This window comes from Protomyctophum bolini, assembly GCF_963924005.1.
Source record: "Protomyctophum bolini genome assembly, chromosome: 12".
Classification (NCBI taxonomy): domain Eukaryota; kingdom Metazoa; phylum Chordata; class Actinopteri; order Myctophiformes; family Myctophidae; genus Protomyctophum; species Protomyctophum bolini.
This window is the reverse complement of record NC_137873.1, coordinates 27344287-27361290: the sequence shown is the minus strand read 5'-3', so window position 1 is coordinate 27361290 and position 17004 is coordinate 27344287. Positions and strand designations below refer to the sequence as shown.

At 43.6% G+C, this 17004-nt stretch overlaps 1 protein-coding gene across 1 annotated transcript in view; it reads left to right on the top strand.

Moving 5' to 3' along the window:
• LOC308325605 (uncharacterized protein) overlaps window positions 1-15561 on the top strand; it is an 80077-nt gene extending 64516 nt beyond the window's left edge. The window contains exons 14-26 of the mRNA XM_080778145.1: window positions 1853-2000; window positions 2119-2428; window positions 2738-2911; window positions 3761-4061; window positions 4516-4698; window positions 5115-5325; window positions 5583-5661; window positions 6182-6460; window positions 7282-7374; window positions 8892-8960; window positions 9610-12393; window positions 13673-13795; window positions 15406-15561. Of these exons, the coding sequence (XP_080634271.1) occupies window positions 1853-2000; window positions 2119-2428; window positions 2738-2911; window positions 3761-4061; window positions 4516-4698; window positions 5115-5325; window positions 5583-5661; window positions 6182-6460; window positions 7282-7374; window positions 8892-8960; window positions 9610-12393; window positions 13673-13795; window positions 15406-15432 (4781 nt within the window). The 3' untranslated portion in view covers window positions 15433-15561. The remainder of the gene's footprint in view (window positions 1-1852; window positions 2001-2118; window positions 2429-2737; window positions 2912-3760; window positions 4062-4515; window positions 4699-5114; window positions 5326-5582; window positions 5662-6181; window positions 6461-7281; window positions 7375-8891; window positions 8961-9609; window positions 12394-13672; window positions 13796-15405) is intronic.
• The last annotated feature ends 1443 nt before the right edge of the window (window positions 15562-17004 follow it).

Below are 17004 nucleotides of genomic sequence, written 5' to 3'. Positions count from 1 at the left end.
AAGCAGAGCGCGCAAGTAATAATTTCGCCCGGTCTCTTCAACGTGACAGCCGTCAACCATTTGATGGGTATGCAAAAAAACAGCAAATCTGTGCCTGGTTTGCTGGGACCAGACTACACAAATGACCATATGTCTTACGTCATCATTTAGAGCTAGTCATATGTATACTATACACATAATCAGTAAAAATAAAATAGCAAATTGTGCCTGATCTGCTGGGACCAGAGTACGTGGTGTGTACAGTATATGTATGACTAGCTCTCAATGATGACATAAGAAAAATGGTCATTTGTGTAATCTGGTCCCAGCAAACCAGGCACAGATTTGCTGTTTTTCTTGCATACCCATCAAATGGTTGACAGCTGTCACGTTTTGGCACAAAGTAACCACAGTATACTGCTAATCAAATTACAACTACATACTCTATATAGTATATGTATACGTATGTCTTATGACATCATTTAGAGCTAGTCATACGTATACTATATACATAATCAGTAAAAATAAAATAGCAAATTGTGCCTGATCTGCTGGGACCAGAGTACGTGGTGTGTGTATATGTATGACTAGCTCTCAATGAACCATACTTAATAATACTAGGTGTTTACATGCATAAAGTAGATAGGTAGCAAATAGTTACACCTAATAATTAGACATTTCAAACGTTCCTTCACAGAGATATTGAGATTCCACATTTACAGAATAATTATACTGTATAACATATTTTAATTCAGTTAAATTCAGTTTATATACCTTTTTTTCATCACATGATTTATTTTTCTTTAAAAAACTAAAAAGGGATCCAGAATATCGATAAAACTGTATTTCTTATATAGATAGAAACTTGAACCATACTTAATAATAATAGGTGTTTATATGCATAAAGTAGGTAGGTAGCAAATAGTTACACCTAATAATTATACATTTCAAACGTTCCTTCACAGAGATACTAAGATTTGACAGTTTACAGCAGTCGAAAGTACTTGCACGCTCTGCTTGCGCACTGGAAGTATGCACTCGGCAGAGTGCAGTTCTAGTTTACTCTATTATCTCTTTATACTCTGCTGAAATGGGCTCTTCTCTATTCTTCAAATTCACATGTACATACTACTGTACATTCAGTATAACTGAATTGTAAAATAGAGTTGACTGCATTGAATCCATCCCTTGATGGATTAAATGCAGTCAACTATATATATTTACAATTCAGTTTAAAATATGTTAATAAAATCCGTAAGCAAAATGTAATGCCCTCATTCTTGTCTTTTCCTACATCGATCCGTCCCGCCTTCACCCTGCCTTGTCCAAACCCACACCCCCAATCCTTCCATCCAATGTTAATGCCGTCAACTAAAACTATTAGAACCTTTTTTCTCACTGACGAATGACGAATTTACTATGACTAAATTATATTGACAATTTTGTCTACAAATATAAACTAGACTAATATTATAGAGGGACTAGTGGAGAAGAGATCCAGTAGAACTAAGAAAATTCATTCTATGCTTGGTTGTGCAACTTGTGTGTGTTGCACAACGTAAGTAGTCCATCTACAAGCTCACAACACGTTGTAGATCAGGTATTTTCGGTAGCTTGCGGTCTACAAATCAGGCATTACGACACCATCATGGCCCGTCAAAATGCATTTTAGACAACTCTAGATTTAGTTGACTAAAATCTGATGATGATATGATATTTAATAGTCAACTAAAACTAGAGTAAAACTTAAAGCATTTCAGATGACAAAAATATGACTAAAACTAAATGGAATTTTATTCAAAAGACATCAAAATCTGCCTTCAAAATGAACACTGCTAACTTCTCGCCGTCCCTCCCTCCTCCTCATCTCCAGGTGAGTTTCCAGAGTTGCAGCTCAAGATGCGTTCGGTGTTGCGGGTGGAGGTGGAGGCGGTGCGTTTCCTGAAGGAGGAGCCTCACAGGATGGACAGCATGTTGAAGAGAGTTAAGGCCCTCACAGAGGCCCTCAGTGGCCTCCGCAGGTAAACACACACTTCACTAAACTGGTTTAGCGTTGCTGACGCTGTCCTTGCGTTAGACTTGGTTGTGCATTAATCACCCTTACAATCTATGTTCTCCACTTTTCAACCCCTCCTTCAGGCATGTGACAGAGAGTCACCCCCACCTCCCTGAGTCCACCACCGCCAGACCCGTCCCAGGGGAACCAGAACAGGGTCTTATCAGGAGCCCGACTCCTCAAAACTCCCCCAAGCCCCAACCTCGATCCTCGGTCAGGCCGCCCGTGCCCTCCTCCTCCGGGACGCAGGCTGAAGGCCGGTTGGCCGGCCCGGCCTCTCCCGTCACGCCTCACCAGGTGCGAACCGCAGCGGCCGTCGTTCAGTCATGCAACCACCACTCGAGCCCACCGCTGACCCCCACCCGGGGGCGAGACTCCCCCACCGTGGCCAAGGTATTAATGATCCAACAACCACTGGGTTGTGATATATATGATTTCACCAGTAATTTCATGAAGAAATCAAAGAAAAATCGAAGAAGTCAGCAGATCTACTCTTGATTTGATCTACGAGCTTGTAGATTTGCTATTTTCACTAGTTTGGGTCCCGTGGAGACAATCACATCTTCTCTTTTGATTCTCGAGCTAAAACGTTTGGGAACCACTGGTTTAGACTACTGGTCAGTGGTCCCACATTGCCTTGTATATGAACATTATTATTTTTCCCATCAATAAGCATTCATTTGTGGGGAAATATTTCACCAGTGGTGTTTTGGCTGTGCAAAGGTGAGCCCACGTAGCAGAGAGAACAGCCCTGCACTGCAGAAGAGGAAGCCCTCTGCAGACTGCTACAGCACGGAACCAGCAGACAGCCAGACAACACTGACACTGTCCGTAGAAGAGCCCAGCATCAACAAGCACACAGTGACAGACACTGAGGTTAGTGTGATGTTCACTGTGTTAGCGTCACTGTGCAGTAGAATGTTGATTTTACTCTGAGAGTGCACAAAGGGAACTAAAGAGACCCGTAAGGGTCCATCTGGTTCCACTCGTACACACTCATAAACTAAAGCATTAAAACACAAGAGGCTGTTGTTGGATAACAGCTACAGTATGTACTGTATGTTTTTAGGTTAGCTTCTGTAAAGTCACGGTGAACCACGGCCTCGCGTGGCATATTGCTTTTCTAAAAGGGTTGCCAACAATGAAACATGAAAATCATAGACATACCCCAATTAAAACAGTGTAAATGCAAGAAAGTAGTCCCCGCAACTGCAAAACAAGGAAGTTGTTGTGCAAATGCATGGACTTGTACGGATTTTGCCCCTTGCGGTATCTGCCGTGTTTTAAAGTGATTTGTACATTTTTTACGTATTGCATCCATGGAACAGAATGGAGTGATACTGATTCATGCAGAACTACTCAATATTTCCTATTGAGTATTTTGCAATGTGAAAGTCAAGCAGTTTCAGAAGGATAGATTAACGCTGCGTTTTTGACTGTGAGAGATATTTGAATTGTCTTTGTTTGTATGATTTAGTTACACATTTCCCCCACTAAGGATGTCTGTTTGTTTGTCTGCTGTGTGTGTGTGTGTGTGTGTGTGTGTGTGTGTGTGTGTGTGTGTGTGTGTGTGTGTGTGTGTGTGTGTGTGTGTGTGTGTGTGTGTGTGTGTGTGTGTGTGTGTGTGTGTGTGTGTGTGTGTGTGTGTGTGTGTGTGTGTGTGTGTGTGTGTGTGTGTGTGTGTGTGTGTGTGTGTGTGTGTGTGTGTGTGTTTCTCTTCCACAGTCTACAGAGAGACAATCTCCAGAGGGGAACCAGAGTGAGGTGACACCAAACCAAAGCATCCAGAATGACACAAACATCAGTGAACCTGAACCAACCACAGCCTCTCCTCAGCCTCCCCTCACCACCAGCACAGACTTTGAGCAGATCCTCCAAGCAGCCCAGGCCAGCCTGATGAGCTCCATTCCAGACTTGGAGATATCAGTCGCTAGAGATAATCCTTCTCCTCCTCCTCTTCTTCCTCCTCCTTCCTCCTCCGGGACTGACACAGAGCCAGAGCCCGCCTTGGACCTAAGTCCGCAAGGTAAGTTATAATTTGATTGATTGATTGATCGATTGATACTATGACATTTGTTGTGATTGGTTGTAGGGAGTACTGTATAAAAATGAGGAGGGCTGGGCCGCTGGGGGCTAGATAAGAGTGCAGGCTCAGTCCTTGCGCAGCCGGTTTGAATCTGGCTGGGGTGGTGAATGTCCCTGATGATGCTTTCAGCCACACAACGTCTCTCGTGTATATCCTGGAGGGGGGAAGCTCCCTTCCTACGACGTGCTGCGTTGTTCACATGACTCCCTGACTTGCCTTCCCCGAGAACTGTAGATGCGGTGGCTCACTCTGAAGTGTCGTCCTCAAGGATTCTTCGAAACACAGACGGAGGAGACTTCCGCTTCCGAAGTAGTGTCCTCTCTAGTGTCTAGTGTCCGAATGCTCATCTATTTTTGCCTAATGTTATGCTATTTCTGCCCAAATGCTCACCTAGTTCCAGGGCAGCAGCCCACTGAGAGCAGAGAGCACCAGCCCACTGAGAGCAGAGAGCAGCAGCCCACTGAGAGCAGAGAGCAGCAGCCCCTGGAGTCGTGGACATCGTCAGACCCTCTGGAGGATGAGGATGCCAAGCTGCCTGATGAGGTGGACACCCCCCAGTCCAAACCCTCCATCCAAGGTCAGCTACTGAGTTTAAATAAAGACAAAACAACCTTCACTCACAAAGGTAGCAGATCTACATCAAAACAGCTTGTGGATCTGCTACTTTTGTGTGACACTGTAGTATGATTAAGTAGGTCATTAACCCATTTTGGGGCGGGAACCCCTTTTGGTCTTTTAAACATTATGTTATAATTTAGCTATTGAAAAATAGCAGATCTACAAGCTCGTTGTAGGTCTGCTATTTTTGAAAAATCGTTAAAATGTGCCTCAAATCTTTCAGAAAATTGTCATGATTTAGAAAACTTTTTTATTTTATTTCGACGTCAGGCCTGAATGAGTTAAATTACAAAAAAAGAGCCAAATAGTAGTATAAAAAGTATGGAGATAAGAAGTTTCTGTTAGACAACAGCGATGGTGTGTTGTCTCCTTCAGCCCCAGTAGAAGTGTCTCAGCCTCCCGTGGCCCCTGTGGAGGCCCCTGTGGAGGCCCCTGTGGAGCCCTCCTGCTCGGTCCCCCATGCAGGCACCGAGCGGGCCGGCAGGCCGCCGGTGGAGAAACCCCGCCGGCCCAGTGTGGAGAGGGAGCGCCAGAGTCAGAGTCCTGACAAGACTGGGAAGTCTCCGCCTCCTCCGCCACCTCGCAGGTGCTGTATATGCTTCCATGCCACCAACATGTCCTACCAGTTAGTTTGACTCCTTACCCTCCTTCAAAACTGCCATAAAAGAGCACCTTGTAAATGTTGCAAATTGTAACTGGTCCTATTAACGTCTAAGCTTAACACCAGAAATGTACAGTAGACCACCCCCCACTGTTTACTGTACTGATATGTTTTATTGCTTCTAGTGTTCTACTTACAATACAATAATTTCAGCATTTATGGCTGCTGTTGTCTTCTGTTAGGTTCTACCCTTCCACAGGTCTCACGACAGGAAGGTCAGGAGAGGTCATCTTCACCAGAAAAGACCCTGTTGGTGCACAGGTGTGTGTGTGTGTGTGTGTGTGTGTGTGTGTGTGTATGTGCGTGCGTGCATGCGTGCGTGCGTGCGTTATGCATATTGCAGTACTTCACCAAGCCGGCTGGGCTTGATCAAGGTCCCAGATTTGTTTCAGGATAAGACAAACTAGATTAATGAAATTCCTGTGGTGTTATGGGATTTCTGTTTCCTCCTAAAATAAATCAACAACAAAAGAAACGTTAATTAATGTTAATTAATCATCTTTGCACTTCCTGTTGATATATTTTGAACCACTGCCATAAGATCTTCTTCTTTAGTCATATGCCCACATTATTCTTGTGTTGTTTAAGCAACCTACAGTACCATGTCGCGTCCCTTGTACCATACTTGTTAACATACTTGACCAATAAGCTGTTTCTCATAAACGGTTTCTGACTGAAATTTATTACAACTGAGCGCATGGCAAAAAGCTAATTGTTTTGTGTGTGTGTGGAAAAACATAGTTTGTTTTTCAAACTATTGTTTTTGTCTGTTTGCCCCCAGGATGAGGAAGAGAAGGAGACAGTCGTGACTCCCCAGCCCAAACCCCTACGGCAGCCCCCAGAAGTCAAACCCAAGCCCCCGAACCCCCACTCACTCTCAGCTCCAACCACAGCTCCGACCCCAGTCCCGGCTCCAGTCCCGGCCCCAGCCCCGGCTCCAGCCCCGGCTCCAGCCCCCAGCCCCGCCTCTGTCCCTGCAACAGAATCGTCCGACACAGAGGAGGAAGAAGAAGAAGAAGAGGAGGAAGAGGAGGAAGACAATTTCATGAAGGAACTGCAGGTATGTGTATTCGTACCGTACAGCTACACTAACTTCTCTGACCTTCAGATAAAACGGATAATTAATCAAATAAATAACCCGGTGGAAGCTATACCAGGCTAATCCCATCTCTTAATTTAACTCTGAGAGCTAGACCGGCAGTTCTTTCTACAGTATGTAGGTCCATTTACACCCTCTCTGGTGTTAAATTCACTCTTGGGATTTTGCCGTCGGATGGAAGTGCTCTAGGGTGAATGGACGTGGATATAACGAAGCACAGCTGGGACGTTGGAGGAAAGGTGGTTATTAAGAGTGTCTGTGTAAGACATCAGGCTTCCATTCATAGTGCTTCCACAATATGCCACATGTGTTCTCCATACAAGCCTTCAGCACGTCGCAATTTGACGTGTTGTGGGCTTGTAGATCATCTATTTCCAGCACAGGACACGAGTATAAATCAGATTATGACTGCATTCCGTGCAGGAATGTCAGAATTCTGCAACCCTGAAACATTTATCACACACTACAGTAAGTGCTAAAGTGCCGTTCACCTCCCAGGCTTTATAACTTTAACTATGAACTAATGACATTGTTTGACATTAAAAGTGGTTCTAACGTAAGTGGATTGTAGAGTCTGCACCACAGACAATGGTGAACAATACACAGTTACCGTTCTAGTTATAGTGCTTGGTGTGATCAGACCTTTACTCTTAATCAAACTTCAGAGGTTAAATGTTCAGTAACTAAGTGAACGCAGAAAAAAACGTACTGTAGCAAAGGACAGAACCTCGACCCCGCCACGCTCCCAGTGACCTTTGCCCCTTTGACCCCTTCTCAACCAGGTGTTTCAGCAGTACACTTTGAGGGAAATAGGCAGCAGATGTGTGGTCGACCTCTCAGCCTCTGACCCGCAGAGCCGAGAGATTGACCCCAAGGTAAAGACAGACAATCTGTTAACTGCGCTGAACCTTCACTGCTGAATTTAAACTGAGCATAAATCATTAACAAAATCACTAACAGTATAAAACTAACAAAAATCACCACAATTCTAATATTCAGCATGAGCTTATCATCTAACATTTAATAAATTATGCCGATAATTAGTAATTATAGGCATAATTACTGGTTTGATTATACTCACCTGTTTTGTGTTTTTTTATACTAACTCTAATAAAAATAACCTTAACTCGGATAAATTGCTCTCTTTCTCTCTCTCTCTCACTGTCAATCTCTCTCTGTCTCCCACTCGTTCGCACTCTCTTTTTCTCCCTCACACACACACACACACACACACACACACATACACACACACACACACACACACACACACACACACACACACACACACACACACACACACACACACACACACACACACACACACAGTGTGCAATCACTCACACATGCACACTGTTCAGCCTGAGAATGTTATTGTCATTGGTTACTATGAGATGCTTGGTCCTTTTGATTTGGACTGCTTATAGATGTATATTAATCTCTCAAAGAAGCTGCATTTCTTTTTGTCCTATTTATGGATCTTAATTTTCTAACGCAGATGATAAATTATGCATCTTTCATGTCTAGTAAGGATTCCCGGGTTAACATAACAAGTCAGCGCTGCAGTGAATTGAAAACTTGGGATTCCGAATCCAAAATTTCAGAAACAATTCCAATTCCGAAAAGCCCATTCAGTCCAATTCCATTATGGTTCCCTTTAACGATTCCTACAGTAGAGGGTACAGTAACAGGTCTGTAACTCTGAGAGTGTACAAATGGAAGCAAATGGGTCCATTTGGTTCCATTTGTACACTCTTAGAGTCCATGAAATGTAAAGGCTTGAGAACCACCGGTACTGTAATTGTACTGTATAGCAGACGTGAAGTCCACATACCAGCTCTGACGTGATAAAACCGGATCCTGAAACGGTTCCAAACGTGATGGAACCGATTCTGGTTCCTCGATGTTTGATCCGGTTCCCCCCCGTTTCCCCTGGTTCCCAAACTAGGTGTAAATGGCATCTATCTTCTCCACCATTTGCTTCTCATTCTGCGTCTTCAGTAAAAGTTCAGCATGGTTCTGGTTCTGAACCAGTGATAAAACTGAATGGATGTGGGTTCTTCTGTTGAAATCCACCCTTCACTTCCACTTCCTGTTAACACTGGTTCCTGCTAAACCAGGAACATGTTCCACTATTCCATGCGGTTTCTCATCCCTGTACTCTCAACTGCTGATTTCCTGGCTGTACTGTTTTTTCATTCCACCATTGTGCCTGTGGACTTCTCTGTCGCCTGCCTGTTGGGAGAATAATAAAAAGATCACGGTAATCTAACCCACCTTGGCTGCTCTGTCCTTCTTTTGATAACTACAGTAAAGCATGCTGTACAGTACCTTCATTGAAACCGTCGTGATTCGTACCCCAGTTCATCTTTTAACATGCTGTCCTACTAATTAGATTCAGCTTTGGAAAGACAACCCGTTGTTCAGCAGAGATGCCAACAACGGTCCACCAGTCAGTCCACGGGTAAGATGCACTGTTTCTTTCCTAGTACAAATGGGAGCGTACCTAATGTTCCCCACTATGCCCCCCTTAGAATATACCTAAACCAGAAACCTAACCTAGTAATTTTAGTCATTCTAGTAAGACTAACAGTATTTTAGCAACTTAGTCTTAGTGTTACTTTTAGTAGCAAATTCTGATTTAAGCTCAGTCTTTGAACAATCCTCCTATCTCCTCTACCTCCCTACAATCAACATGGTTCTAGGAGTTTTTTTGTTTTTTTTCTAAAAGCTAATTCCACAGGAGACAAAATTCCCCAAGTACTTTAATTGTCTTTACCTCAATGGGGAAGGTCAAATGTGGGTTCTAAGCTATAATAATTTTACTCAATTGGTGGTGTTATCATTTGTTCAATCAGGTACATTTTTCATGACTTTAGTCTAAATGATTATCCCAGCTAAAAATAATTACGTGGAGCTAGAAACAGTATTGTGACAGCAAATCCTCTGTTTAACATGTACACTGTAGATGTTAAACATCTACCGTAGACTCAAATCTGTATACCGTAGACTCGATCTTTCAAGATCTCTGTGATCTTGAGACTTGAACAGAAGCAACAGGATTCTGTACTGATGACGTTCTCGTTTCTCCCTTCCTACCCTGGTCTTTTTAGGTCATGTATTATGTCACTGGCACTGCACCGCTGACCGCCCACAATCCAGCACCAGAAGAAGAGAAGGCACCGCTCCCCTTACAGGTGGCCAATCAAAATCCTCCTGAACTAAAACATCATCCTGATGAGCTAATAACATCTGACCACCAGGTAGCTTCTGAGCTGGAACCCGTAGTGTTGGCTGACCAAGGTGGTTGCTCTGATAATCAGACCGTGGAAACTGGACTGCAAGATTCTAAAGCTGAGAAAGATGCCAGTCGTCCTGATCAGGAAATTAAGGAAGAGAAACATTTGGTTCAGTTGCCTGTCCAAAACATTGCTCCGGAGCAAGATACAGAAGAAGCTGAGAAAGATGCCAGTTGTCCTGATAAGAAAATAGAGGACGAGAAACATTTGGTTCAGTTGCCTGTCCAAAACATTGCTCTGGAGCAAGATACAGAAGAAGCTGAGAAAGATGCCAGTTCTGATCAGACAATTGCAGAAGAGAAACATTTGGTTCAGTTGCCTGTCCAAAACATTGCTCCGGAGCAAGATTCAGAGAAAGATGCCAGTTGTGCTGATAAGGAAATGGAGGACGAGAAACATTTGGTTCAGTTGCCTGTCATTGCTCCGGGGCAAGATACAGAAGAAGCTGAGAAAGATGCCAGTTGTTCTGATCAGACAATTGCAGAAGAGAAATATTTAGTTCAGCAATTGCCTGAACAAAACTTTTCTCTGGAGCAGGATACAGAAGAAGCTGAGAAAGATGCCAGTTGTTCTGATCAGACAATTGCAGAAGAGAAATATTTAGTTCAGCAATTGCCTGAACAAAACTTTTCTCTGGAGCAGGATACAGAAGAAGCTGAGAAAGATGCCAGTTTTCCCGATCAGACAATTGCGGAAGAGAAATATTTGATTCAGCAAATATTGCCTGTCCAAAACATTGCTCTGGAGCAGGATACACAACCTGAGAAACATGCCAGTTGTCCTGATCAGAACATTGAGGAAGAGAAACATTTAGTTCAGCAATTTCCTGAACAAAACATAGCCGTGTCAGAGAAAGTGGTTGAGTTACCATCATCAGAAAATGATCCTACTCTTGACACGAGGAGTCCTTGCCAAGAAGATGAAGAGAGTGTCGAAAAGGTCCCTTCCCCAAACCCAGTACCAACTCTGAAGACCATGGTGTCAGTTGTGACTTTACAAACACAAAAGGATCTTGAAGACAATATGCAGAGTCCTGAGCAGAGCAAAAATGAGGAGGAAATTGTCCAACAGGTGCCAAGCGTAATGAAAGTCGAGTTACCACCAGTGGTAGCATTACAAAAAGAAACTTTTGATGACCTCAGTCCGGTGAGTCGGGATGAGAGGATTGAGGAGGAAGTGGTCAAGCAAATACAGAGCCAGAACTCAGTACAACGAGACAAGAAGGTGATGCTAACAACAATTATAACTTTACAAACAAAAGAATACAGCCAAAATGTTGATGAGAAACTTGAGGACGTAGAGAATAAACGGTTGTCTTCACCAAACACGGCACTGCCAGGGAAGAAGTCAAATTTGACAGTAGTAGTAACTTTACAAAAAGAAAATGTTCCAACTGGTGGGTTGGTGTCAGATAACACAGAACCGAGTCAGGGGTGTATAGCTGTTAGTTCCACCCACAAGGAACATGTTGCCTCAACTTCAGCAAGTTTCACCGATAGCCCGAATTCTCAACAGCAGAACCATGAGGCACCACGGCAGACATCCAGAGACCAATCGAGTTATTCAGATGAAGGATGTAGCTTGAGTCCTGAGTTTGATGACGAGGGTCCTCCCCCTCCCCCACCCCCAACTCTACGGATCTCAAAGAACCGAGTAAAGGTGCAGTCCAACGTTGAGCACCAGGACAACAGCCCAGAGGTGCAGAACGTAAAGCAGGGGGAGCAAGACACTGACCACCATGATGATTATGACAGTAAACCTATTATCATCATCTTCAATGAGCCCATGGACATCCAGTCTGCATACAAGCGTCTTTCCACAATTTTTGAGTCTGAGGAGGAGCTGGATAAGATTTTACCATTAGCAAGTATTGAGTATGAAGAGGAACAAGGCGAAGAAGAAAGTCAGCAGAGTTGGAATGAAACAAGCGAAGCAAAGTTTGAGGTGACGGTGAACAGAAAACCAAAAACATTTGATAGTAGTATATGTCCCAATACTAAAGACAAGGGTAAATCAGACTCTCCTTGTAAATCAGAAACCAAGAAGAAGTTCAAATTTAAGTTTCCCAAAAACAAACTAGCGGCCATCAGCCAGGCCATTCGAACTGGAACATCAAAATCAGGGAAGAAAACTCTTGAGGTTGTGGTCTACGAGGAAGAAGAAGAATTAGCACCAGAGAACAAGTTAAAGGAGTCAAAGGAAACCAATAGATTTGAGATCAACAGCATGAAACAACAGACAGAGTCAGGGAAAAGTGACACATTTAATAACGGTATGTCTTCTATCAACACCAGCCATCCAAAGTCACCAACTCGGACAGAAGAGCTCTGCAGGAGTGCATACAACTCAATAACTAGTCTAGAAGAGTCCATCAAACAGCTGGAAATAAGTGTGGACAACATTGCCGTCTCTTCCCCACCTCTCTCTCCGAGTCCTACCAAAGTTTCTAAAGAAGACCGGTGTCAACCCACAGACAGAGTAAGGCGAGAAAGGTCGAAAAGTCCCTCCAAGAGACCGGGTTCTCAGATCTTGAAGGGCCCAAAGCCGCCACAGAGTAAGAAGGCCAAAGAGACTGTGGCTACATCTGCCAAGAGACAGGTCTGATGGCTCTAAAGTTCCTTTTCCCTTAACTGCTTAAACCTTGCTGGTGGCTGGGTCTCTGCTGCTACTGACTGAATGCAACAAGTATGTTGTCTGTCTGTGCTGCTATGTATCCTACCTTTAATTCATTGACCTTTACCCCCCAAAATGAATTATATCTTCCTACTAGCGGTGATGCACAAATTAATTGTGAGTTTGGAGCCGTTACAGCTTTTGATTGTGTTTTTGTTGTAATTTATTTTCCTGTTCTTTCTATTAATTTGTGTATTTAATCAGTGAGTCCCTTCTTATTGCATAGGCACTTAACAAATGTTTGGAATCTGAATAGAAATGTAATGATAATAATAGTAGTTTTTCAGGCATTTGTCACTAAATTGTGACAAATGTATTTCATGTCAAAATAAATACTTCAGTAGAATCTCAATAAATGTAATGAATCTGTGATAATCTGTCAATATCATGTGTTACCTTTAATATTACAAATTATTTAGTTTGCTGCACAGATTTTTCTTCTAGATGCTACTAAGATTGAATAGCTTGGAGGTGCTTTGGCTGATGGACCTGTATCAAAATGTCATTCTCATTGGAGAACTGTCACTTTGATGTTGCATTCATTATTTTCCTTGTAGAAAAGAAATTATGTATGGCTTTGAAAACGTCTGTCTGTTTTTATGCACGGTGTGCCTAATGTTGGTGTTGCTAGGAGATGAATTGTTATGTAGTCACAATAACAATTCACCTCTTTCTCTTGTATTCCTAATCTGTTGCTGTCGTGCAGAAACCTTGTATATGCTCAATTTTATCGTTGTATGACAGTTTCATACAAACGTAGCAAACATTTTTGGCAATATTTGTAAGTGTTTCCCTATAATAATAATAATAATAGGGCCGCCAGGTTTAAAATGCATCTGTATATGGGTTTTATGAATATTTAACCAATGAAAAATATTACAGCTAGTGAGAAAATAACTACATTGGAACAGAAGTAATTTTTTTCCATTTCTTAAAAATCAATAGATTTAGACATGCAAGGTTTCCTCCCGATAGTGACCATATCTTGCATGCTACAGAATAGTCCTGCTTTGTTGTGCGTTTCAAAACGCAGCATTTTACTTGATCTACAGTATTGTTGCGTTCACATGAGGCATTTGCAAAGATGATCACAGGATATTCAATTGACAATGAATGGTAGACTGTATCTTTGCATCTGCCCGTGTGAACACACCACATGACATAATCCCTCCCCATTTCCAACATGTATCTGCCTCTGTTCCAGACCTCCGTCGGCGGCGCCCCCTCGTCCGGACAGCGGTCCAGGTCGCGCCACTCGCCCTCCTCCTCTGGTTCGCCAGAGAAGGAGCAGCAGAGCCTGCAGGAGCCACAGAGGCCTTTCAGACAGGTATAGTTCTACCCTGAGGAGTGAAGACATCCGTCCTATCACAGATTTACCACGTAGAAATCTCTGTTCATATCTGGTTGTCTGGTCACAGTGTACTTTAGTTAGGTTAGGTTTGGTTTCAACAGAACATGATGGTGACATTGAGCGTTGGTACTTTCTGTACCAAAGAGAAGATTATACCAGGAAGTGTCCTGCCTGTCCATTCTTATGTCATTATTCAGTGAATTGCACCTTTCTGTTTTCTTTACAGTGTTTAGTTGTAATTAGGGCTGGGACTCGATTAAAATCTAATCTAATTAATTCGAGATTTTGGTATACGAGTGAATCAAATTTTTTTATATAAATTTCCCATCCACTGAGCCGAGGAAAGCGGTCTGATCTGCTTCTTCTCCCATTGGGTGCACCGGTATGATTGGTACACCTGAAATTCGTCCAGTGAGTAAAAAAGTTAAAGTCCCAGCCCTAGTTGTAATGTCTGTCAGCTCATGCACTGTGCTGTGTTGCTGCAATTGTTGCTGTCTATTGTCATTCAGTGTGTGCACTGGTCGCGATGGGCGTGTTCATTCTAAAGTCTTTTACTTTCCTTTTGTGCTTTTCCTTTTCCCGTCACTGTGCTGTTTTACTGTCCACTTCACCCCGAGTCACTTCTTTCAATAAGCATGTGAAAATATAAAGACTACTGTACTACTTAATAATTACCAACCGTAAGTACTACAGTAGTTGTTGAACACGATCATTCTCCACCACCTCTCTTATATGTTTAACCCATTAAGACCTGAGGCTGATGCTAAAAAAAAAGAGGAAAAAAATGTAACAGTTTTCTGAAAAACATATGTTGCTATATCAGTGCCCAAAACGTTTTCATGTCAAGAACCCCAAAGATTATTTGGCGGTGGACCCCCATCTCAGAAATATTTTGTTCCACCAGGGACACCTGGAGTATTTATATTGCGTTGTCAACGTTTCGATCACATCTACATCAGGACATACTTTACCTACTGTATGTCCTGATGAAGATCTGATTGATCGAAACGTAGACCACGCAATAAAAACACATCGGAGCCTTTTCAGTGTGCAGACTTTATTTTCTTTTATATGGGAGGCCTTGGCATGGAAAGGTTTGGAAACTCCTGCCTTTTCCCCTTTGGGATGTTGAGTCCATGTGCTGATTTGGGCTGTTCTGTCCACGGTCTCTCTCCGCAGGCTAACAGCAGAGGTGGGGATAGTAACCATTCTTTCCTTGCTTTACCTGCTTCTAAGATCCCAGCCTTGTGCCATAGTGCTGGAAAACAGTCGTCCTCCTCCGCCAGTCTGTCTGCTCCTCTCTGCCCTCCAAACCCCTCCTCCTCCCCTGCTCCCTCTTCTGCATCTCTTCCCAATTCCTCCTCCTGCGTCTCGTCTGGGAAAGACGCCGTCTCGCCTCCTCAGCCTCCTGCTTCCTGTCTGTCCTCTGCTCCTCCCGCTACCTCCTCCTGCCACTCCAAACAGGCTCTCCCTCCTCCTCCATCTGCTCTTCCTCCTGTCAGCTCGCCATCGCCTCCTCACAAGTCTCTGATTCCATCTCTCAGTCTGAGTCGTCTCCTCCCCTCCTCCTCCTCCTCCTCATCTAGCCCCGGCTCGTCTCCATCCCACGTTAGCGGCGACGGTGACTCCCGGGCCCTGCCGAGCCCCTCCTCCCGCCCCCGTGGCGGCCCCCGCAGCGACGGCAGCCACCAGCGTCACCTCACCCTCCCCACCAGCACCACCACCACCTGCACTCTATCCAACGCCCGCAACAACGCCCAGTGCAACTTCTACTCCTCCTCCTCCTCCTACACCTCCTCCTCTTCCTCACCCTCCACCTCCTCATCGCTGTCCCCAAACTCCCCCTCCTCCTCTTCCTCCTCCCCCTCCCCTCCTTCCCCGTCGGTGAGTCCGGTGGGCGGCAGCAAGGGCGGCAGAACTTTGGCATCGGCCAGCTCTCCGGGCTCTCACGGCAAGAAGCTGAGCGGGAGCCACGGCCGAATCCCGCGCGCAACGACGACAGTGACCACGAAGGACGTGCAGTAACCCGATGATGACGCTGTGTGTTGGTATACATACTGTATGGTGTGAGCATACAGACTGTGAGTGGTGACTTCAATGTGTTCACACTGTAACTTCAAGAGCAGACTGTTATTCTTTTTTTATCCATTAAGACCAATTTAAAAAAATTGCAGATATTATGCTCACATCTGCTTGTATATCTGCTCTTTTTGAATAGCCAACGCTAACATGGGGGGCAGCGGTGGACGAACGGTTTGCGGAGCGGTCTTGATATCGGAAGGTCGCTAGTTCGTATCCCCGGACCGGCACGTTAAAATTACCACCGCTGAAGTGCCCTTGAACAAGGCATTGAACCCCTACCATGAAATGTTCTATGAGCAGGGCCTGGCTGTAAACAAGTTCTTGAGCTTAGTCCAGTTACCCTATGGGTAAACATAGAACCTTTCCTTTCCTTTACATCTAACAGTTTTAATGGGTTAAGAGCATACATATGATGACCAATTGTTTGACCTGGGAAGCACAGGGACTCTATTCAGTCCAATTCAAACTGCTAGGAGTGCAGGCGAAGAAAGACATTTATTCAATATTCACCTATTTTGATCATCTCATCAAACATTAGTGTGATGCTATAATTTTATGCTGGGGAAAAAAGGGGTGTTTTAAAATAACATTAAAAACATTGATTCCTCATCCTACCTGTGAATAGAGACCTTGTTTGGCTTCGCTCCAATTTTCTGTTGGTCTGAATTACTCATTCACAACGTACGATATGTGCCGTTAGCGTTAGCACTATGCAAATATTATAATATTACAGCTTATTTGCTGTTATTAATTGGTGCCAAGAGTTTCTGACTTTTGATGTGTAAAGAAATGTGTGGATTCATTTGATGGTGTTGAATTTGTATTTGTTAGAAAAACGCAGGCCCTCAAAAAGGTGTGATATGCAAATTTATTTATATATATAAAAAAGAGAGATGTGAAATACCGGCATATTGTTTATAGAATTTATTGTGTAAAGGTATCAAGGCTGATGGTGTAGATTTTAAATGTCAAATGAAGGCGAAGATGTAAAGCTACAACAGATATGCAACATCTCTACAGAGGTATTAGACACATTTTATTTGAATTAGAGCTGTAGTGAATTGTTTGAATAAACAAAATATGTTTTTTTTCTTCCTCCAAAC